This window comes from Physcomitrium patens, chromosome 1, assembly GCF_059467195.1.
Source record: "Physcomitrium patens ecotype Gransden chromosome 1, ASM5946719v1, whole genome shotgun sequence".
Taxonomy (NCBI): Eukaryota; Viridiplantae; Streptophyta; class Bryopsida; order Funariales; family Funariaceae; genus Physcomitrium; species Physcomitrium patens.
In genome coordinates, this window is record NC_143410.1 from 15,037,015 (window position 1) to 15,060,450 (window position 23,436).

General features: G+C 37.0%; 2 protein-coding genes across 8 annotated transcripts; both read left to right on the forward strand.

Moving 5' to 3' along the window:
* The first annotated feature begins 707 nt into the window (after positions 1 to 707).
* Positions 708 to 7,548, forward strand: LOC112288743 (uncharacterized). Of its 3 annotated transcripts, none has more exons than XM_024533379.3 (16): positions 708 to 2,189; positions 2,378 to 2,516; positions 2,710 to 2,785; positions 3,015 to 3,162; positions 3,310 to 3,409; positions 3,522 to 3,653; positions 3,917 to 3,967; positions 4,368 to 4,482; positions 4,815 to 4,957; positions 5,222 to 5,371; positions 5,586 to 5,707; positions 5,812 to 6,001; positions 6,332 to 6,420; positions 6,770 to 6,852; positions 7,085 to 7,121; positions 7,339 to 7,548. In XM_024533379.3, coding segments are annotated over exons 1-15 (2,133 nt in total). In that variant the 5' UTR covers positions 708 to 1,596; the 3' UTR covers positions 7,087 to 7,121; positions 7,339 to 7,548. The 3 variants fall into 3 exon arrangements, with proteins under 3 accessions (XP_024389147.1, XP_024389041.1, XP_024389138.1); XM_024533273.3 differs by having other exon boundaries at positions 711 to 2,189; positions 6,332 to 6,415; XM_024533370.3 differs by lacking the exon at positions 3,917 to 3,967 and having other exon boundaries at positions 711 to 2,189; positions 6,332 to 6,415.
* A 175-nt stretch (positions 7,549 to 7,723) lies between these two features.
* On the forward strand, positions 7,724 to 11,754 carry LOC141045477 (uncharacterized). Of its 5 annotated transcripts, XR_016503189.1 has the most exons (7): positions 9,058 to 9,197; positions 9,534 to 9,593; positions 9,948 to 10,016; positions 10,120 to 10,169; positions 10,447 to 10,856; positions 11,002 to 11,244; positions 11,411 to 11,754. XR_016503189.1 is itself a non-coding variant. In XM_073534466.2 (5 exons), the coding sequence occupies exons 1-5, from the start codon at positions 9,169 to 9,171 to the stop codon at positions 10,731 to 10,733; spliced, it is 495 nt and encodes a 164-aa protein (XP_073390567.1). In that variant the 5' UTR covers positions 9,058 to 9,168; the 3' UTR covers positions 10,734 to 11,754. The 5 variants fall into 5 exon arrangements, 3 of the variants coding, with proteins under 3 accessions (XP_073390572.1, XP_090106997.1, XP_073390567.1); XR_016503187.1 differs by having other exon boundaries at positions 11,002 to 11,754; XM_073534466.2 differs by having other exon boundaries at positions 10,447 to 11,754.
* The last annotated feature ends 11,682 nt before the right edge of the window (positions 11,755 to 23,436 follow it).

The following is a 23,436-nucleotide window of genomic DNA, read 5'->3' on the forward strand; positions in this document are numbered from 1 at the left end:
TTAAGTGGTTTTAAATATATAAAAACTATTATCAATATAAAATCAACCTCAATAATAGCCCTTTTAAACTAATCACTTCAAAGTAGTAATCTAATCATATTTTGTAACCAACTAAAATTTAATAACATAGCATGCATTACATTGTTTAGTAAATTATATATTAAATATATATGTGAATTATTTCTATATGGTAGCCAAACCACAACATGACAACATGAAATTAAAAAACTCAAATAACAAGATATTTGAGGTAGACAAGGCAGTGGCATTTGAGTTGTAGGCAGTGAAAAATTTGATCAAAGATATAAGCAAAGATGTCATGATTTCACTTCCAAACATATTGGACATGAAGCAATTATGAAAGAAACTTAAGATACAATTTAAAAGATCACATAAGAGATAAAGCACACAAAGAAATTAATCTATAAATTATACAATATAACTAACATAAATGGTTTTATTATTATGCATATATGTGTATATATATATATATATATACATATATATTCTTTTTGATAAACATTTCTTTAGGAATGATCAATTTTTGGCTTAGCAATTGCAAATTTAACTTTTAGAGCTTTTTTGTGTCAACAACATAGAATTATGGATTATACTAATTACTATATATATATATATATATATAAACACAAATATATATCCTATATAATAATACTAGTAAAAGAGTCTTGTATGTTATATTGTTTCTGAATTTCTTTTAACCATACATCAATAAGAAATTGTGCACACCACAAGACGATTTGTATTACATGCATAAGTCACAAAGCAGGGAGGGAGAGGAGAGAAGTCGAAGCTCTATAACCCTAATTTCTGGAAAAGTCTCCCTGTCGGTCTCGGTTGTGCATTTCATAATCAAAGCCTCATCGACTGTGTTAAGTTACCACCCCTGAGTAACCGATCTTGTGAGTCCGGCAGCATGGGACCTGAAATCACATTGAGAATCCTTCCTTTTTAAAATGAGTCACTGGCTGGCAGCTTCTTTTAAATCTGGCAACTCGGCAAGAAATCCATTGCTGGAAGCTATGCATGGATGCTTTCGTGATGCGATGACCGAGGGATTGGCAGTTTAGAATCCAGTTTTCTCTGTGAAGGATAGGTGATTTTTCCATGCAGTGGAGTTCTTGTCACTCATCAGCGGAGCATGGATCAGTGAAGCTTTTTTAGGGTTGTATCTTTATAACCGATGGGCTTCTTGTAGATCTGACGTGAGGGAAGGTCCTTTCATGGATCATGAATTAATGTCGATGTCGAAGAAACGCCCCATTGTTTGCTAAGATTGTTACGGGTTATTGAAGAGTGAAGGTTCAGCGAGTGTCGGGTTGTGAGCACGATAGTGAGAGTATGTGTGTGGTCGGGCGATATGTATTCTGGTGCAGGTTGATGTGCCCACAGCGAATTTTGTCCATGTGGGTACTGTTTTGAAATTTGGGTGAAGGTAGGTGACAGTAGAATACGTATTTTTTTGCCCTCGCATTTCGGAGAACAGTTCGTGATAATGGTTATGAATTGAGAAACTCTTTGTGAGGTTGATCTGAGTGACTTGACGTGGCACAGTTGGATGCTTGAATGATTTGAACAATGAGTGGACCCTACGGTAATCATCAGAGTAGAAACCTCGTGCAACCCCAACCCCAATCTCTTTCTCAGAATTTTCAACCGCAGAATTATTCTAACACGCAATTTCAGCAGCCGTCGCAAGACTTGCTTCAACGCCAGTACTCTCAAGAATACCAGAACGCCCAACAGCCACAATTGAGTGCACAAGGCCAGCAGACCAATGTGTCCGTACCACAACGCCAATATCCACAGCAAAACTATATGCAGCAAAGTTTGCAGCATTTACATCCTCAGCAGAATGCACCACAACCGTTATCCTATGCACCATTGATACCACCAGCATCGCAGAATATGCCAATGCCAGAGCGAGGATCTCTGATCGCTGCAAGACCGTCACTGCAGAAGGGGCCGCCAAGAGAGTCACAGCAGATGGGAATGCCAAGAGGATCACAGCAGATGGGAATACCAAGAGGTTCACAGCAGATGAGTCTGCCAAGAGGGTCGAAGGGGATGGGTTCTCCAAGAGAGTCACAACTAATGGACGTCCGCAGATCTTCTCGAGACGAGTCGCTGAGCCAGGATCAAAGTCAAACTCGCTCGACATCTCCAGCAGGGTTTGCATCTTGTTCCTTAGCAATACTTTAATCTTTTGAGATGCAACTTAAAGTATGTGGAGGATTAGGTACTTTTGGTTGTGCAGTCTCTCTTGAATTCAACAAACATGAAAATTGATTCACCGATGTCTCCTGCATTTGGGGAAGCAGACTTTGTTTTCCTGATCCAGATATGTGGTTGTCTGCAGGAGGTTCTTTCTATCATCTGTCGGCATTCGAGTGAAGACACTATCTTACGAAGGATTTGCTAGAGTTTATTTTGAGTTTGGTAGATTGGATAAAGATCTTTCGAAGGAACACTTAAACAAGTGTTTGCGATTCACTCCGGTACTTTTAGCTCTCAATATTGTGATTAGACTCAATGAAGTTCAAAGGTGAGAATCATGAATTGCTAAAACGATCCAATCTCAGTAGCATGGTCAAGGCTTACTAAATTGCTAAACGTTTTAACCTTTCCTTCTCGGCATTGTCTGGACGAAATATTGTAACACCTCCTGATCAAGCTCTTGGGTACATTCAGAAAGAGATTAGCCGTCCGTTGCTGAAAGACCTACACGGTGTGAGGACGACATGGGCGGCCGTCACGATCTTTGCACGTAAATTTAGCTTGTAATCTGTCTTTTTAGGATTAGCTGGTCTACACACTCAATTTCTTTCAATGCCTATCTGATGAGGTTTGAAGACCCAAACCCCTGACATCCCTCTTTCAGTACAATTTGCTCAATTCTCTTGTGTCTGCACAGTCCGTCTCATGATCTCTTTTATCTTCGTACACATACGGACTTCTGATTCAATATTTTCTTGGTGATGATGACGAATGAGCAGACATCTTGGCATACATGGAAATCATACGAGGCACTGCTACCAAGTTCAAGCATGCGTATCAGATTCTATCGGCAGGAATTAGTCGGCCGGACCTTCGTGATGAGATATATTGCCAGCTCTGCCGACAGACCAACTACATCATGAATGAGTAACATTCTTATCCTTAATTGTACCTATTAAATGCGAGTTGAGCTGGAATTCTAAGGATAAATTCTTTTGTCTCTTACGAATTTGTGAGACTACAGCTGAATGAATGGATGCTGAAATTTTCTATCTTTGAAAACATCTGTGTCAGGGTCCAAGAAAAAAAGGGATGGGAACTTCTATTGCTCTGTTGCAGCAGCTTTCCACCATCAAAGGATTTTCTGCCAGCTTTGGAGGGTCATTTCCAACAGGTTATATTGCTCAAGGAGAATGTCATATATTAATGAGGCATCCTTTGCATTTGATTGTCCCAGCAAGTTCAACTACAGTTGATTTAGCTTGATGCGTTGAAGAGGCATGCAGGTAGCCATTGGGGCAGTGAAAGGGTTCAAAGGGGATGAGCAGGCCCAGAGATGCCTTGAGCGCTTGCAGCGAGTAGCAAAGTCTGGGTCTCGCTACTTTCTCCCTGCACCTGATGAAATTGAAGCCATTCGGGTCAGTGTCCAACTTTACGTCTTTTGCATCCTTTTTCGTTGCAGCTAATGTATCGTTGACTTTTTTGTCCTATTCCTCAATGCGTCTTCTATAAGTTCAAGTTATTGCTAACTTATGCATCTGTCTGTCAAAAAGTGGTACGTATCTTAATTTTATTTTTTGAATCTAAAACAAGATGTAAATATTAATCAATTCATTTCTGAAATACTAATCTTAACTTTGAAAAAATAAAATTTCCTCTTTCTGCACGTATCTGGAAACAGAGTGAGACACAAATTCCTGTGAATATATATCTACCCGATGGATCTAGTCAGGTATTTCTTTAGTAATCATCGTACTCTGAAATTTTCACATTTTACATCATGTTTTGTGAAGTTCAGTGATATCATGCAACCGAAACATGTCAAGTCACTGAAGAGGGATGACTTTAGAGGTTAGCCTTTAGCGAAATGAAATTTGGTCGAATGCTTTATACGCTGACAAATCTAATTCGTTCAATTACCTTCAAACTTAAACTTGATACCTGGAGTTACAGTCATTAAGTTTTTCGATGTACTGAAGTAATTTACATTTCCCACTTATTTAATAGTCAACGAAAAATTAATTGTCATGAGAGCATCAGATTGCGTAATTATGCAGACTTGAAGACCAATGACTTACGAAATAAGAAAATCAAGGTCTTGCTTAGAAAGACGTTAGTAATTGTGATTGAAGGTACGCTCGATGCACACCATGACATCCTCATCTGAGGTGTCGCACGATATGGCCGAGGAGATTGGACTGCCGGACCCATCTCAGTATGGAATCTTTCAGAGTGGTACAGATGGTGGTATGATATCCCAATGTTTAATCCAGATTTCCATTTCGTTTGCATGTTTTAAAGCTTTTTGAAGAACTTCGAGTTCCGGCAGGTGACAATTTTAGGCCCACGAACAATCATAGCACTTTCTACCCAATTTGCTTATCATTAAGGAAAAATCCGCTGTATTTGCATCTTGCCTTGGCTTTTCAAATTGTTCTCTTTAGAGTCTAGGGTGAGAGATCTTCAAGACACCGCAGGTTTTATTGTTTGTAGGAAACCTGCGGTGTCATTCTGGCTCCTGACCGTTAAGTATTTCTTGATGGCTTGCTGATTTGGAATATTGTGAATGGTTGAGGCAGTTGAGAAGCTTTGTCCCCAGCTTGGGTATATAGTCGACATACAGAATGGTTGGAACATCAATTTAAAACTACAAAGTCTTGAAGACTGGCGCCTGATGTCGAAGATCAAATTTTTCTTTGCTACCAGGGCACCTGTAGATGATGTATTTCTTTAACTTCTTCATCCTACTGCTTTACAGTGCTCAAAATTCAAGGAGCGTTCATTAAAATTGGTAGAGGTGGACATATGACTGTTGATACTGGCGTTGCAGCCCCAAAATTGTAGCGCTAGAGTCTTTGAGTTTCTTTAACAAATGACATGATATAGGCTTGACTTGTTAAAAACCGTTTCCAATGTCGGAATGCGTCTAAATATTTCATATCAACAGGTAGTTTGAACAAGTTAACACTGTTGTGGCTTTTCGAAGGTCGATGAGGCCAACGACTTGTCTAGTATTCCCACCCTGGTAGGCAATAAGAAGGGACGCCTTACGTTAAAGAGAAAGTTGTTTCTCGATGGACCAGTTCCAATTGATCAGACGGTGAAGGATGCGTCAATTCGATTTGATTACTACCAAGTAAACTACTCAAATCTTCAAAACATTCCTTGTATTCGGATAATTCATGAGCGACCATACTCCTGTTGACTGGGTTTTCATGTCCAAACTTGCTAAGCGTTGCACTTAAATTTTTTTCTCATTATTTCAGAATTCACTCGCATGCATCTGGTTTGGGGGCCGTGAAGCTAATTGGTGCATAACAGATTATTGTTTGTTTCGAATCGAGATGCAGGCAGTGCACGAAGTGATGACTGGGGCGTATCTGCTCAAAGCAAGAGATGCGTTGATGTTAGGAGCTTTACAACTGCGGGTAGATCTTGATGAAATGAAGAAATTTACCGAGAAATCGTTAAGGTCGTTTTATCTTCTAAGTAGTTTGGATGTACTTCAATTTTAAACCAAACGAAGCTCTTCTTATTCAACAGATCATTACCAACGTCCAGTATGGGCCTATGCAGAGGAGTAGACATGCACAAATATGAACCGAAAGAGTTCATCGCTGGAAATCGAGAAGAATGGCGGGCTGAGATTTTAAAAGCCTTGCAATCTTTGCCGAAGGAGTCCAACAAGCTTTTGCGCATGTCCGACTATATCGAATATCTGAAAAGCAGATGTCCACTCTACCAGTCGACCTGGATCTTTGTGAAGGTATGTGTCCTTTCCTTAAGCATGCAGAACACTATGTGTAGTCCAGAAGTTGCTAACAACAGAGCTATAACCTTCGACAATGGAGAATCCTGAAACGTCGTCAAAAAGGAAAATTAAATCATTTACCATATTTTTTTTCATTTTATTAATGAATAATTAGAATGCCGTTACATGATGTTCTAATTAGCTATCCGAGGTGTAATTACGGCAAGGAATGCTTTTCCTCTCATTCTTCTTACAAGTGTGGCTAATACGACACCTAGACATCTTGATGCTTCGAAACTAGAATTGATACTTGTTCTCACGAGTTGTGAAATTCTTATAACACAGCAAAAGGGTGATAAAACATTTCCAGAAGAACTGTTTCTGGCTATCAATGCAATGGGTGTCCACTTTGCTGATTCAGTTACCAAGGTCAGGTGCTTAACATTCATTAGAAATGCCATCACTACATCACAAGAGGCAGTCACTTAATAGGAGAATTGCGTCAATGTCTCAATATTTTTACTCTGTCTTTGTTAAGTCCCTTCTTGCAAATAAGCTCTCTTGGCATTTTCTCTTGTGACGAATCATTAAAACTGGACAGTCCCCATGCATGCATACCTGAGATATAATTAGTGCGTCCTTGTGAATTGTTACTTGATTTTCCTTTTGCTTCGCACAGAGAAGAATGGTATCTTTGGAGGAGTTTGATATTTCAGTTTGTGGGCTGTAAAAAGTTTATAATTTTGTAACACTGACTTGACTCTGCAACATGTATGAGAACAGGAATTACTTATGCGGATTCCGTTCACACAAATCTGTAGTTGGGGGCATTCGGTTGCTGTCGCATCCATTGTTACTGGCAACATGTGTGTATCATCTTGCAAATTCTATTTTTAGACGATTGAATGAACTTTAATATTTTCTTCCTACTACGTATCTGCCTACCTTCTGGTTCAATGCAATTAAGTCGCATATACAGACGTTCATCAATGTTCATAGGATATATTGAAATCAGAGAGATTTTGAACAGTCACTGAGAATGGTTTCAGGCCATGCTGCTACAGTTTCTAACTTGCGAAGTTCTTGTTATGCACACAGGATTAACAATCGGGACTACCGTCTCATCACACGCCAGGTATTCTCCCTCCTCCAATAGATCAATATTGGTGTCTAAATGTGAGGGCAACTAGAAAGATTACTGGCTCAAGCATGGCTCAAGCACGATGTGCTGCTTAGGACCAAAAAGTCAGCGCTCTTCTGAGTAACTCCTGTCTTAAACTGTTGGATGTTACTATTCAACTCGATATGACATGAATTAGCAATTAAAAACTTACTTTTTGCATCTTGCTCAGGGTGCAGAGATTGGAGCTATCATAGAACTGTTTATCAGTCGATTGATTTCGTGACGAAAAATTCTTTACCAAGAATAGTTCAGAAACCATTTGTCAAAGATAAACGGCTGTTGCAAAAGTAATTGTTGAGGACTCACAAGTAAAAACTGTCATCGAAAATTTGGGGATTTACAAAGGCTTCACACTCTTAATGAATGCATTGTTGACAGATACACATTCTCATCTCTGAATGTGGAATGAAAATACCATCTCTATTTCATTGAAGATTGTGGGCTTCGAGGCTGGTATTTACATGCATAGCAAGTTGCTATTCAACTTGCCTTATTACGTAACGACTATTGCAGTCATAGGAAGGGGGTGATGTAGCTCGTTATGGTGTTGCTTCGAGTGAAACTGCGGGCGAGTAAATACTGATGGCTACTTAGGTGAATTGGCTAGTCTACTTGATGGAGGTTAGTCCTAGTTGTCATCTTGCTCCTACGGTGATCTTAGGTGGCATTAAGGAGGCTGATGTGTACTTCTTGCCGACTCTATCACTCGCATCAGTCCTTGTGTGCTTTCTTTTCAGGAAGTGTGATGATACTCTCCCTGTTTTGTTTTTCTCTGTCTTTTCCTTAGGATCGATCATGGCGTTGTGTGCTGACGTTAAGAGGTTATCGACTTTGAAATTGCTTCTCCTTGTGTTGTGTGATCTTGTCGAGTTATGTTGTCGTGTAGTTACAAATTCGTTTGAGATTCTTGAGGGGGTATTATTGAGGGTTTTGTTTGCTTCACAATTAATTGATGCACTAAACTTGGCCTTCCTAATTGCTTGATTTGTAAGTTGATTTGGCCAAAGATTAGCTCTCTGGACGACTGTTATCTCCTTCTTCAACTGAGGCGTGCGAGTAAGTGATGGTATGAGGAGATTAGTTTGACTTTGGATTGGTGTGCCGCGGACTTCACAAGGCTCGACACTATCGGGCATGTTTATTATGCTGGAAAGATGGGGCACGACAGAGTGCCTGTGCATGTGAGGTACCGGTAAAATGTGGCAGTCTTTAGAGAGCTTTTGCGAGAGGATTTGGATTCTTTTGTGAAGAATTTTAGGGATGACGAGAGTCTTGATTCCAATGCTGGTGAAATAATACTTGATGATTCTATGCGGAAGTTGTGCATGGAGGAAGATCTGTCGTGGCTGGATGTTCAAAATCTTGGTTCATTTTGGGATTGTATAATCCTATTTTTATTGCCATGTGGTCGAACTTTGTTTGCCCTATGGGTTTAGTGAAGATGCCCGCCTCCTGGATGTCTATGGGTATGAAAACTACTTCGATGTTTCCAACTGCTGTTTTCTCCCCAATAAAATGATGTTGTAATTCTATATGCTTGGTGCGTGAGTGTAGTACTAGGTTTTTGACAAGTTTAAGAGCTCCTAAATTATTGTAGAGGAGTGTCGTTGGTCCTTTCAATGGGATGCCCAAATCTGTAAGCAATCCTCGCGCCCATGTTATTTCTTTTGCAGCCTCTGTGAAAGTACGATATTTAGCTTCTATCGTAGACATTGCAACGGTGGATTGGAGCTTACTTTTCCATAAAATCGGTGCACTTTTAAATTTTAACAATATTCTGGATGTTGATTTTTGCATGTCAGGGTTGTGCACCTAGTCCAAATCAGAGAATGCATGCAGGTCCAGTTTATTGGTGCCTGCGAAAAGAATTCCAAACTTTGTTGTGCCTCAGAGATATCGTAGCACTCTCTTGGCGGCATCCATGTGGGCCAAGAGCAGAGAAGTCATGAATCTGCTCAGTGTGGAATCAAAATAAGGAACGTCGGGACGGGAGTGAATCATGAATATTAAACTACCTACCAGGCTTTGGTATGCATGCCGGTCGGTTGATGGGGAGTCCATCTGCTGCTGAAGCTTGATGTTGTTGTCCATCAGCATGAGTGAGGGGTTGCACGTCTGCATGCCAAACTTATGGAGGAGTTGTTCAGTGCAGTATTCTTGGAAAACGAAGCTTCCCGTCTTGTTATACTGAAATTTGAGTCCTATATAAAGTGATAGTGTTTCAAGTGCGAACATCTTGTATTTTATTTGTGGAGGGGTTTTGAGGCTTCTGAGCTCTACAATTGCGTCACTTTTAAACATTATATCATCCACATACAATATGAGTGTAACATAATGTTTTTTGTAAGTGGTCTTTATGTGCAGGTTGTGGTCATGTTTACTTTGCTTGAGGTCGATATTGTGCCAAAAGCCATCGATATCCAGGTACCACGCTCGGCCGGAGTGTTTCAACTTATAGATTGCCTTCTGCAATCTGTAGACCAAGTATTTATTTCCCGGTTGCATGAAATCTTGTGGTTGTGTCATGAAGACCTCTTCCGTAATGGTGCCATTTAGATATGCGGCCTTGACATCTAAATGCTTAATTTTCCTCCACCATTACTTTGCGCCACCCGGAGTGCTGATTTGCAATCTTGAAGTCTTTAGATTTTGGTGTGGCGATGAAGGAGAAGGCGTAGTCTATAGCCTTGGTTGGTGCTCTCCGTAATTTGGTTAAGGTTCAAGTAGGTGCAGTTGCTTGTTGTTGTCGTGCGCATCCTTATGAAGATTCTCTTGCAGTGGTGGTGGTCACAGGGTCTATGATCTTAACAATGTCAAACACTTACGTGACCTCTGTATTTGTCTCAAGTACGAAACCTCGATTCACTTTGCTTTGTGATGGCTCTTCTCTATTTTGATGTGGCTAATTATGGTGTTCTATCAATTTTGATTTGCTGTGTTCATTTTGAAGTTGCAAAGGGATTATCGTTACTTCGGCTGGTAACATGTGCGTGAAGACAGGTTTGGTGGTTGCCATTTTTGACTCGTTGAATTTTACGTCCTTCGTTATGAAAATCTTATACTTGGTGAAGTGGTAGAGGCGATAGGCCTTTAATGCTTGGTCGTAACCTACCATCATACATATTGTACGTGATTTTAGTTTTGTTTGTTTCGTCCGAAGATGCACGTATGTTGTGCACCCGAATACTCGCAAATGGCCAAGGTCAATGTCCCTTTCTGTGTACTTATAAAGTGGCGGTGTTTCCCCATTTGATTGTATGGGTGTGATGTTTACGAGGTACACTGCGGTGGCGACTGCTCTGGCCAAAGATCGAGAGGGAGCAATGTTTCTATGGCCATGGTTCTGGCTCGATCAAGAATAGTTCTATTCATTTGTTTTGCCACTCCATTTTGGTGTGGAGTATGCGGTGCAGTCAAATGTCGTTTGATCCCAACTTACTCGTAGAATTCCAAAAATTCTTTGGACATGAACTCACCACCCTTATTTTTGCGAAGGATTTTAATTTAATGTTGGCCCTCGCCTTCTATGTAGGCATGAAATCCCTTGAACTTAGTGAAAGTTGAGCTCTTATTTTTCAAGAAGAAAACCCATGTCATCCTTCTGTAATCAGCTATGATGGTAAAGAAGTACCTGGAATTGCTTTGCGAGGTTTGTGAGCACGGACCGCATAGATCTGTATGGAGCAGGTAGTGTTTGTTCAATGCTCGGGTAGTACTCTCCTTTGGTGCGATTGCCTTTGTTGATTTTCCTTGAATGCATTCGTGACAAAACGGCTTAATTAAAGAGATGTACGGTATGCCTTTGACGTGCGTGGCCATTGACAAATTGTAGAAGGTGTGGAAGTTTATGTGCCGGAGTCTTCTATGCAAAAGGATTGTGTTACCTTGCTCGGTCAGATTTGCCTCGAGTTGAGGCGGTGTAAGTTGAGGTGGTGCGGTTGGTTTGCTGAGGACAGACAAGCGGTACAGTCAGGTGGCTGAGTTGCGGACTCCTTCGCTGACTATTGTTGTTGGCTTACTATTTGTCATGATCCAGCAGCCACTTGACGTAAAGATCATCGCGCACCCTCTATCGGTAATTATTCCCACCGAAAGAAGATACTTTTGAACTCCTGTTACATGTAGCAATCTTGAAATTTCTTTCACTAAATTGCCGTATTGAACCATTACTGTTCCTTCTCTTCTTACTTCGTGCGAATTGCCTGCTACTGATTGGATTTCAGAATGTGGCATTAGTTCAGATGGAATGCAAGTTTGACTTGGTGCCGATGACATGGACGGTGGCTCTATTGTCTAAATACCAATATTGGTCGTCATGCTCGAGGTTGAATGCCAGCATTGCTACAATGAAGAACTCTGGTTCAGCCTCTTCTTCCGATTTCTTCTAACCTTGGTGTTGTTTGTTACTTTTCGTTTTTAGATTCGCTTGGACTCCTGTTTGTTTCTACTCGTCTAACTTTTCTTGGTCGGGGACACTCTCTAACATAGTATTCCCACTTGTTGCAATTGTTGCACCTCCCGTTTCGTTGCGGGCTCTTGTACTGATTGTTGCTTAAGAACTCTCCTAATCCATATCTTCAAGGTCGCTCTTCTTGTTCCTGTCTTCTGTAGTTCCTTTAGCTTCTTGGGTGGCGTTTGAAGCTTTGAATCATTAAAGACTCTTCTCGATCGTTTAGTCTTGCTTTTTGTCTTTGTTCTTCATATAAGAGCCTGCTACATAGGTTTTTGAAATTTTGAAGTTGCTCTTGGCCTACGATGTCTTGTATGAAGTCTTCATAGCTCGTGGGGAATATATTAAGCGTTAGATGAACCAACTTGTTGCCTTGAATTTCTTCGCCGACCGTTGCTAATTGAATTGCAGTTTCTTTGATACACCGTATGAACTCCTCAATTGGTGTACCTTCTTGCATTTGTAGTGTGTAGAGAGTGTTTAGTAATTGCATAGTATGTACCGCATTCTGTCCTTCGTACATTGTGGGTAGGATCTTCCACGCATTTGTTGGGTCATTACATTCTGCAATATGATAAATTTCTGCATTCTTCACGGACATGATAATAATCGCCATTGCCTTGTATTTGTCTCGTTCTTCTACGGCTTAGACTTTTGGTGATCTGACGTCAACAATGATCACTTTTTTTTCCTATGTTGGTCCAGTTTGTAGTAGCTGCCAGAGCGCTTCGCGCTGCATCAGCATGCAGATTTGTATCTTCCAAATTGAAAAATTCGAGATGCCCTCTAGATTCATCAACTCTGACATGGTGAAGCTCCCATCCTGGCTCATGTTCTGTTGTGGTAGCCCTCGTCCACAAAAGAAACGTTCTCGCTCTGCTCGTACAGTCTTGGTCAAGAGTTGTTGAACATGATTTGAGCGATTGGCCTTACTCCTCACAATCTATAGTTCTCTCTAGCCATCGAGATCATTTAGTAACTGTCACCGTTTTTCTCATGTGCTACAGCCAACACCATTTTTCTTCTATATCTAACCTTGTGTGCATCCTATACATTATCCAATCTTCACCATCATCACAGTTTCTTGAGAGAGGAAGTGCAACAAGCCAATGGGAATACAGTTTGTTAGATCAGGAAGTTTAAGACTAATCCTAAGACTGAAGGTATTCACATAGAAGTCATTTTCAATCTCTTTCAAGTTGTATCACTAGATTGAAAGTAATTTCTTTGAAACCAGTGATGATCAGGTTCGGGTTAGATCTCAAGAGGATGCCGCTTATAGGATAAGTAAATGCAGGTTTAATTAGTATGAATGACCTGCCACGACAGTAACACTAGGTGATCCACAACCTACACAAATTTACGAGTCAGAGCTTCTGAAGGAGTGGAGCCACGTTTCGTCAGTCTCAATAAGCGGGTTCACTCTTCATTGTAGATCTTATTACCATGGATCACATATCTATAATTTTGCATCTGTTCTGAGAGTTGGGACAATAAGAGAAGAAGCATTTGGCACGAATTCGGGGATTCTTCATATAAGATGAATGGAAGACTGCGTTTCGAACCAGGTATGGACATTTCGAATATAATGTCATGCCCTTTGGACTCACGAATGCACCAGCTGCTTTTCAACATCTCATGAATGATATATTTCGTGAATTCTTAGACAATTTTGTCGTCTGCTATTTAGACGATATCCTGATCTATTCTAAGAATGTCGAAGAACATGAAATACATGTTCGTCAAGTATTACAAAAACTTAGAGATGCAGGATTGTACGCCAAGATGGAAAAGTGTGTATTTCACACTACTCAAGTTGACTTTTTAGGATACATCATTTCAAATGATGGTCTCATGATGGATTCTAAGAAAGTCCAAACAATCATGGATTAGAAGATTCCAAGGACAGTAAGAGATGTCCAATGTTTCTTGGGATTTGCCAATTACTATCGGATCTTCATCAAAGATTTCTCATGATTTGCAGCTCCACTTACACGCTTGACTAGTAGAGATAAATTCCAATGGAATCAAGAAGCGGAAGCAGCATTTGAAGCCTTGAAGACATCGTTTGTCTCTGCACCAGTCTTATATCGTGTTGACTTTTTCAAGGCATTTTTTATGGAAACAAATGCATCAGATTTTGCCTTGGGTGCAGTTTTATCACAAATGGGAACAGATGACAAACTTCATCCGATAGCTTTTCATTCAAGAAAATTCTCAGCAGCCGAGATCAATTATGAGATCCACGATAAAGAACTTCTTGCGATCGTGGATTCCTTTCAAGAATGGCGTCATTATCTAGAAGGCGCTTCTAGACTAGTCACTGTGTATATAGATCACAAGAACCTCGAGTATTTCATGTCAGCACGCGTGTTGAATCGTCGTCAAGCTCGTTGGAGTATGTCTTTGTCAAGATTCGAATTCATTATCACTTATCGGCCAGGAAAACAACAAGATTTGTCCGATGCCCTATCTAGACGTTCTTATTTTGCACCAAAAGAAGGAGATGCAGCTTTTGAGCAACAAAGAACGGTCTTCTTGAAACCGGAGCAATTTCATCTCCGAGCAATGAAATCAACATTGACTGTTGATTCAACTTTTCTCAAGGAAATCCAGTCCAGTATGTCCTCAGACCCTCTTATTTATGATATCGAGAATAATTCTTCCAAGTCTCATGATCCTTCTAAGTTCGAGTTCAAGAATAATCTATTATATTTTGAAGGACGCCTATATATTCCAGAAGGAGAAGCACGTTTACGTGTTCTTCAAGCAAGTCATCACTTTCCAGCAGCAGGGCACTTTGGATATAATAAGACTTTGGAACTCATATCAAGAGATTTTTGGTGGCCACAAATGTGGAAGTCAGTCAAAGACTTTGTACAATCATGTGATATTTGTTCAAGATCAAAAATTCCTCGTCATCGACCTTACGGACTTCTTCAGCCATTACCTATACCAGAACAACCATGGTCTTCTGTTTCTATGGATTTCATCACAGATCTTCCAAGCTCAAGATCTTATGATTCTATATTTGTGATAGTAGATCGTTTCACCAAGATGGCACATTTTGTGCCATGTACAAAATCTATCACAGGTAAAGAAACAGCTAAGCTTTTCATTGATAATATCTATCGCTATCATGGATTACCTAAAGATATTATATCAGATAGGGGAACTCAATTTGTGTCAAGATTCTGGAGGACCCTTTTCAAGATTTTAAAAGTGGACATAAAGCTATCTTCGACTTTCCATCCTCAAACTGATGGACAAACAGAGCACGTAAACCAAGTCTTGGAGCAATATTTAAGGTGTACTATCAACTACCAACAAGATGATTGGACAACCCTTCTGCCATTGGCAGAGTTTGCTTATAATAATACGGTACATTCTTCCATGCAACAAACACCTTTCTTTGCCAATTATGGCTATCATCCACGACTTGATACTTTTGATTTTTCAAAAGTTGATAATCCTGCAGCAGAAGATATGGCAAATCGGTTGTCAGAGTTACATGCAATAATGAAGACGCAATTGAAGGAAGCTCAAGAACGACAAAAGATAAACGCAGATCTATATCGTAAGGAGCAACCACAACTCAACGTGGGTGATAAGGTATGGCTACTTCGTCGCAATATCAAGACTACTCGACCTTGTGACAAGTTGGACTATCGTAGGCTTGGCCCCTTTTCTGTTTCTGAACAGATCAACCCAGTTGCATATCGGTTACATCTACCGGAGTCAATGAAGATCCATCCTGTATTCCACGTGTCTCTTCTTGAATCATATAAGACAGTGGATATACAAAGAAGAAGACAAATGCCACCGCCTCCTATAGAAGTAAATAATAATGAAGAATTTGAGGTGGAAGAGATATTAGACTCAAGGCGGCGCCGAAATAAGCTGAAATATCTTGTTCATTGGCACGGATATGATATTAGTGAACGCACATGGGAGCCATCCAGGAATCTAGCAAATGCATCAGCTAAAGTCAAAGTTTTTCATCAACGACATCCATCAAAACCAAGATGAAAATCTCTCTTATAAAAGAGACAAGATTGAGGCAAGATAACATTCAATTTTCTAGCCTTGTTTGTAACTTCTTTGCATTTGTGACGCTAATTAGATGGAGAGCCAACAACCAGTGGATTCAACTCAAGAACCTTCGTTTGCTGACTTACCGGATGAGACATTGCGATTGTCACAACCTTCAAGACGACGCAACCGAGATGAAGACCCTCAAGAACGACATGTTCTTCCTCGAATAGATGGTGAGATACAACGCATTTGGTATCACGACCTTGGAAGAGATTCTCGATGTTTGGTGATATTACTGGAGATAGGAACGACTGCTGATGGTGTTTCAAATGTATTATTTGAAGGAAGTTATGACGGCCTCAATAATGATCAAATAACAGGGTGGTCTTCTCGCCCTGGAATGGGACACTATCGATGGCTAAGAGGACCCATCAACTACCTTCGAAGAGAACAGAGATCAGAGTATGTAGCAAATACTATTCGCCGCATATTAGACTTTCTCAACATATAATCACCGCTCCTCGTGGAACTCGTCCCTAAAAGGGAGGGTAATGTCACGGATATACATATAATTACCTACAAGAGTCGATAAAAGTATGTAAAAGTAGATAAAAGTAGATTAATCGTACAATATCTTCTAGAGAAGCTTCTTAGAAGCTTCATAGACGTTGCTTTGACCTTAAAGGAGTCCATAGTTGATTTTTAGGTTAGAAACTTGGTCAACAAGTTAGCCATGTGCCATACATGTTGGTAGCTTGAAGGACAAGCTAACTACGTAGTCCACTCATAGAAAACTTGCCTTGCAAGCAAAGACATGTGGCCTAGAAAGTCAACACATATTGGAGGTCTTATAGAATATCGCCACGTGGCTTTTAATTAGATAGTATATATAGAGGCAAGAGTGAAGCTCTCTTCACTCTTGTCAACTCCTTTCTTGCTCCTAGTCCAGGTTCAAGAGTCTTTAGTTTCTTGTCTTGTGGTAATAGCCATTCCAGTTTCCTTTTAATATACTTACTTGTTTATATTTTGACTTATTATATTGAGATAGCCTTTTTGTATATGTTTTCCTTCATCAAGTCTTTGTCCTTGACATGGAGCCATATCTTGAGTTTCTAGATGAACTTTTGGCTCAATTATTTTGAAAGTGTGAATTATTAGGTTAAGAAGCTATAGATCAAAGTTTTATAGTAATTGACTACTTATTTTGTGAGATATGAAGAAAATAGCATATGAGTGTATGTAAGCTACGGTTTAAAGCTATTGATAGGATTTTGGCGATATCTCAAGATTCGTTATGAATTTACAGTTGATTATTTTTTGTGGTAGTTTTTGAAAGTATATCAGTACTTTATGTAAAATTTTAGATTATTTGGATAGTCCGATCATGAGATATGAGCTGTTGAAGTTCACATAACATTTCTCATAAGGATATATAAGGTTTTAAGATATTTTATCATACATTTAGGTATTTTTTTGGGTACTTAGGCTTATGAATTGGTATAATTATCGTAGAAGGGAAAATATTATATATATAAACTTGGTACTTTTATATCTTAGACTTGATTGAGCATTTAGTGGTAGCTAGAAGCCTAGCACTTTCTTGAGGCAAACTCTCTCTATCCTGACAGCAGGACTCTATGCCAAGATAGAAAAGTGTATATTCCATACTACTCAAGTCGACTTCTTAGGATACATCATTTTAAATGATGAACTTATGATGGATCTTAAGAAAGTTCAAACGATTATGGATTGGAAGATTTTAAAAAGGATAAGAGATGTCTAGTGCTTTTTGGACTTTGCAAACTATTATCGGATCTTCATCAAGGACTTTTCTTGAGTTGCAGCTCTATTTATATGTTTGACTTGTAAAGACAAACTTGAATGGAACAAAGAAGCTGAAGCATCTTTTGAAACTTCGAAGACAACCTTTATTTTTGTACCAATCTTGTATCATATTAACTTTCTTAAGGCATATTTTATGGAAACAGATGTATCAGACTTTGCTTTGGGTGCTATATTATTACAAATGGGAATAGATAATAAACTTCATCCAATAGCTTTTCATTCCAGAAAATTTTCAACGGTCGAAATTAACTATGAAATCCATGACAAAGAACTTCTTGCAATCGTGGATTCATTTTAAGAATAGCATCATCATCTAGAAGGCACTTCTAATCTAGTTACCGTATATATGGATTACAAGAATCTTCAATATTTTGTATCAACACGTTTTTTAAATCATTACCAAGTTCATTAGAGCATGTCTTTATTAAGATGTGATTTCAAGATTACATATTGACCTGAAAAACAATAAGGTTTGTCAAATGTACTTTCTAGACATTCTTATCTTGCACCAAAAGAAAGAGATGTATCTTTTGATCAACAAAGAATAATTATCTTAAAGCTAGAGTATTTTCATCTTCAAGAAATGAAATCAACATTGATTGCTGATTTGATCCTTGTGAAGTAAATCCAATTAAGTATGTCTTTTGATCTTCTTGTTCAGAATTACAAAAATCCTTCTTTTAAATCCTAAGATACTTCTAAGTTTGTGTTCAAAAATAACCTACTCTATTTTGAAGCTCGATTATATGTTCTAATAAGAAAAATACGATTACGTATTTTTCAATCACGTCATGACTTTTCAGCAGTAGGACATTTTGGATACAATAAGACTTTAGAGCTTATATCCAAGGATTTTTCGTGGCCACAAATGTGGAAGGATGTGAAAGACTTTGTTCAGTCATACAACATTTGTTCAAGATCAAAAACTCCTCATCATCGACCTTACGAACTTCTTCAACCATTACCTATTCCAGAAGAACCATGGTCTTCTATTTCTATGGATTTTATCATGGATCCTCTAATCTCAATTTCTTATGACTCTATATTCATGATAGCAGATCGTTTTACTAAGATAGCATATTTTGTACCATATACAAAATCTATTATAGGTAAAAAAATAACTAAACTCTTTTTCAACAATATCTATTACTATCATGGATTATCTAAGGATATTATATCCAATAGGAAAACTCAATTTGTATCAAGATTTTGACAAATTCTTTTCAAGATTTTAAAAGTAGATATAAAACTATCTTTGATATTCCATCCTCAAACTGATAGACAAACAAAGCATGTTAATTAAGTTTTGGAACAATATTTAAGATGTACCATCAACTACCAACAAGATGATTGGACAATTCTTTTGCCATTGGTAGAAATTGCTTATAATAACACTGTACATTTTTTTACAAAACAAACACCTTTCTTTGCTAATTATGGTTATCATCCATGATGTCAAAGTAGAGAGAGTTTGTCTCAAGAAAACACTAGACTCCTAGCTGCCGCTAATTATTGAAACAAGTCTTGAGATAAGAAAGACCAAGTTTATATATATATAAAATACTTTTACAAGCAATTCCACCAAATATATAAGTCTTAAGTTCCCAAAGATACTCAAAATATGATAAAAAAAACTCTAAATTCTTAAATATTCTTATAGGGTATTACTCTCGAACTTCAAAAATTCATATCTTCCAATCGAACCATCCAAACATACTCAAATTCTTACATGAAATACTAATGTACTTCTAACAACTATTACAAAAAATTTCAACTTTAAATTTGTTGTGGATCTTAAGATATCACCAAAATCCTAATAGTAGCTTCAAATCCTAGTTTTTATACATCTACATGTAAATTTCTTCATATCTCATAAAATAAACACTTAAATACCACAAAATTTATATATATAGCTTTTTAACACAATAATCAACCTTCTTTAAAAGATTTGAGCCAAAAATTCGTCCAAAAACTCAAGATATGGTTCCAACCATTACTATGAATAAAATCACTTACTTACTGCCTTTGATTTAGATGTGCTGACTTCAATCCTTTATAACTTCTTCATTCAAACTCCAAATTCATCAAACAATATATAAAAAGTGTAGTCAAAAAAATATTCTTTCCAATTCTAGTTGCCGATCTTTTGTTGCTATCCATAAACATATGTTATGCCCCAAAAAGTGATAGTAGATATGAAATTGACACCTTAACTTTGAGTACCAATAACTCCTTCATAAAAACTCCAAATCATACAAAATTTGCACCCAATCCATATCCAAAAACCTAAACTTGATGATTGTAGCCTCTAAAACTCAAATGATTTCAAAAAAGAAACCCTAATCCCTAATAAGGCCTCGGACAGCCTACTTGAAGCCCATTGGGCATGGTCTTCGACCAATAGGAATGAAGATTCCTAATCCTTGCCTTCATCCAGCTATGTCTTACTTTCATCCTTTTCAATAAGCCTCCTACTAGTTAAAATTTTCTTCTTTAGCCTCTAATCTCTTCTCAAGGCTTCATATTAAATATTTAGGTCTTATAATTTTTTTTAATGCTATAATCAAAAAAGTCAAAATTCAAAATAAAGTTTTTCAAATCTACTTTCTTTAAATTAATCTATTAACCATTCTAACATACATCTAGATTTATTAACATATAATATATTTTAACTAATTTTAACATATTATAAGCTTTTATAATATAATAACAACTTGATACTTTTGACTTTTTAAAAGCTGATAATCCTGCGACAGAAGATTTGGCAAATCATTTGTTAGAGCTACATACAACAATGAAGGCACAGTTAAAAGAAGCTCAAAAATAACAAAAGATCAATGCAAATGTCTATCAAAAGGAACAACCATCACTCTACATAGGTGACAAGGTATGGTTACTTTGTTGCAATATCAAGACCACTCATCCTAAGACAAGTTGGATTATTATAGGTTTCAACCATTTCCTATTTCTACACAAATCATTCCAGTTGCATATCATTTAAACCTATCGGAGTCAATAAAAATCCATCTAGTATTCCACGTATCTCTTCTTCAACCATACAAGATAGTAGACATATTAAGAAGAAGACAAGTTCTACCTTCTTCTATAGAAATGAACAATAATGAAGAGTTCAAAGTAAAAGAAGTCTTAGATTCAAGGTGGCTCTGAAATAAATTAGAATATCATATCTATTGGCATGGATATGATATTGGTGAATGCACATGGAAGCCAATAAAGAATCTTATAAATGCAGTAAAGGCGGTCGAGGCTTTTCATCAACGACATCCATCAAAATCAAGATGAAAACTTTTCTTATAAAAGAGAAAAGATCTAAGCAAGATAACATTCTACTTTCAATCCTTGTTTGTAGCTTCTTTATAGTTGTGATACTAAGGAGATGGAGAATCAACAACCGGTGGATTCGACTGAAGAGCCTTTGTTTGTTGACCTACCAAACGAGACATTGCAATTGTTAAGACAATGCAATCGAGATTAAGATCCTCAAGAACAACATTTTTTTCCTTAAATAAATGGCAAGATACAACGAGTTTGGTATCACGACCTTGGAAGAGACTCCTGATATTTGATAATTTTATTAGAGATAAGAACAATTCGTGATGGTGTCGTAATACGTGAAGTCTTGCTTGAGAATGCTCCAGATACTTAGCCATGGAAGATAGAATAGAAATTGTAATAAAAAAATCTTAATTTTAATAGAACACTAACTAAACTCTAATTAGACCATAACAATATTAAGCAAACTTTAATCAAATTCAAAAAAACCTCTAAAGAATTACAAAAAAATAATAAAAAATCTTAAAGAAATATTAGAATGATCACTAATATATCTCAAATATATCTCAATTTAATCTTAATTTAATCCTAATTAAAATCCTATTGGACTTCATTCAAATTTTAAGCCAAAAACTAGTTAAATCTTAAATCTTAAATAAATTCAAATAAAATCTTAAATTCTAAATCAACTCCTAATCAAATCTTAATCTTAAATCAAATCCTAATCCTAAATTAAATCCTAAATAAATCCTAAGTCCTAAATCCTAAATCAAACCCTAATCCTAAATCAAATCTTAATTCTAACCAAATCTTAATCGTAAATCAAATCCTAAATCCTAAATCAAGTCCTAATAAAATTCTAACCAAATCTTAAATCCTAAATCAAACCCTAATTCTAAATCAAATCCTAATCTTAACTAAATCTTAATCTTAAATTAAATCCTAACCAAATATTAAATACTAAATCAAATCCTAACCAAATTCTAAATCCTAAATCAAATCCTAACTAAATTCTAAATCTTAAACCAAATCATAAATTCTAAATCGAATCCTACTCCTAGCCAAATCCTAATCCTAATTCTAATCCTAACCAAATCCTAATCTTAAATCAAATCCTAACCAAACTCTAAATCCTAAATCAAATCCTAATCAAATCTTAAATCTTAAATCAAATCCTAATCAAATCCTAACCAAATCCTAAATTCTAAATCAAATCCTAATCAAATCCTAAATCCTAAACCAAATCCTAAATTCTAAATCAAATCCTAATCAAATCCTAAATCCTAAATTAAATCCCAACCAAATCTTAAATCTTAAATCAAATCCTAATCAAATCTTAAATCCTAAACCAAATCCTAGTAATTTCTATAATAAATTCAAACCTCAATAACTAATGAATTAACTATTGAATTTAAGTCAAAATTTTTATACTTTTTAAAAATTAAGTTGACAAAAAATACAAAAAATTTGAAAAAGATTGCATCTACCAAATAGATGATAACCTCAAAAACATGCTCGGATATTGGCTGACCTCCTTCTTTGACCTTGATGCGAATCTTCCAAAGCCAATAGCTCTTCTTTTCACTGTTTTATTGATTTTAAAATTCTTATATATATAGGAAAACAAGTCTTCTTTCTTGATCCATAAATTTTACTCCAATTCAATTAGCTGATTACAAGAAAACTTAAAAATCCTCACTAGATCTAAAATTCTACTTTCTGAGATCTTGATCCACTTAAACCTCAATTATCCTCAATTCAATTGTTAAATCAAGCTAAAATTTACAATACATATTAAGTACAATTATAACCATTAATCCACAAAATTTTACTTGTAGGTCTATTACAAAACTCTTGAAATCGCCCAAAACATCAACTCTATTTTATTTCACAAAATCCAAGTCATCCAAAAACAAACTTGACTTTGTAAAGGTCTTAAAAAGTCATTATGAATCCAAATCACTCAAATCCAATGCTCATAAAAACCTTATTTAGTCTGCTATCAAATTCCACTCTCATATTTATAAAAGAACCCTGAAGTCATTGTCGAGGCTTGGTTTTGTGCCTTAGGGTCTGATTTCAACCTTGGTTCATAACTGGCCCTCTTTGGATATCAAATTTTGTCTTTTTGATTTAATTTTTATTAAAATCAGCTCCTAACTTTTTTTTACAAATGTTCATATTCTTTATTTATTTAATCTAATTTATTTTGCCTTATTTATGGTCCAACAAAGTAAATAGAAGGCCATTTTGTAAAAGGCAAAATTGATACTTGTTAGTTTTACTATCTTTTTTACTATTAACTCTATTTATAAGATAAGTTGCTCTAATACTTTGAGCTAAGATATCTTATATTATAATAATTTCTATACTCTTTCACTTATTAGTCATGTTACATGATAACAATAGTACTTCAAATATTTTATTTGAAGGTAGTTGTGAAGGCCTCAATAATGATCAAATAATAGGATGGTCTTCTCGCCTTGGTATGGGACACTATTGATGGTTGAAAGGCCCTATCAACCATCTTCAAAGAGAATAAAGATTTGAGTAAGTGGCAAATACAATTCATCGCATCATAGATTTCTGCAACATATGATGACTGCTCTTCATGGAACTTGTTCATAGAAGGGAGAATAATGT

What these genes read in the sequence shown, in the direction of transcription:
- LOC141045477 (XM_073534466.2), top strand. Translation starts at nt 9,169, where the DNA reads ATGAATATTAAACTACCTACCAGGCTTTG. An exon ending in CAAAAGCCATCGATATCCAG is followed by an intron (nt 9,594 to 9,947) that starts GTACCACGCTCG and finishes ATTCTCTTGCAG; the next exon opens with TGGTGGTGGTCACAGGGTCT. An exon ending in TAACATGTGCGTGAAGACAG is followed by an intron (nt 10,170 to 10,446) that starts GTTTGGTGGTTG and finishes GATGTTTACGAG; the next exon opens with GTACACTGCGGTGGCGACTG.
- LOC112288743 (XM_024533273.3), top strand. Translation starts at nt 1,597, where the DNA reads ATGAGTGGACCCTACGGTAATCATCAGAGTAGAAACCTCGTGCAACCC. An exon ending in TTTACCGAGAAATCGTTAAG is followed by an intron (nt 5,708 to 5,811) that starts GTCGTTTTATCT and finishes GGGCCTATGCAG; the next exon opens with AGGAGTAGACATGCACAAAT. An exon ending in TCCATTGTTACTGGCAACAT is followed by an intron (nt 6,853 to 7,084) that starts GTGTGTATCATC and finishes TTATGCACACAG; the next exon opens with GATTAACAATCGGGACTACC.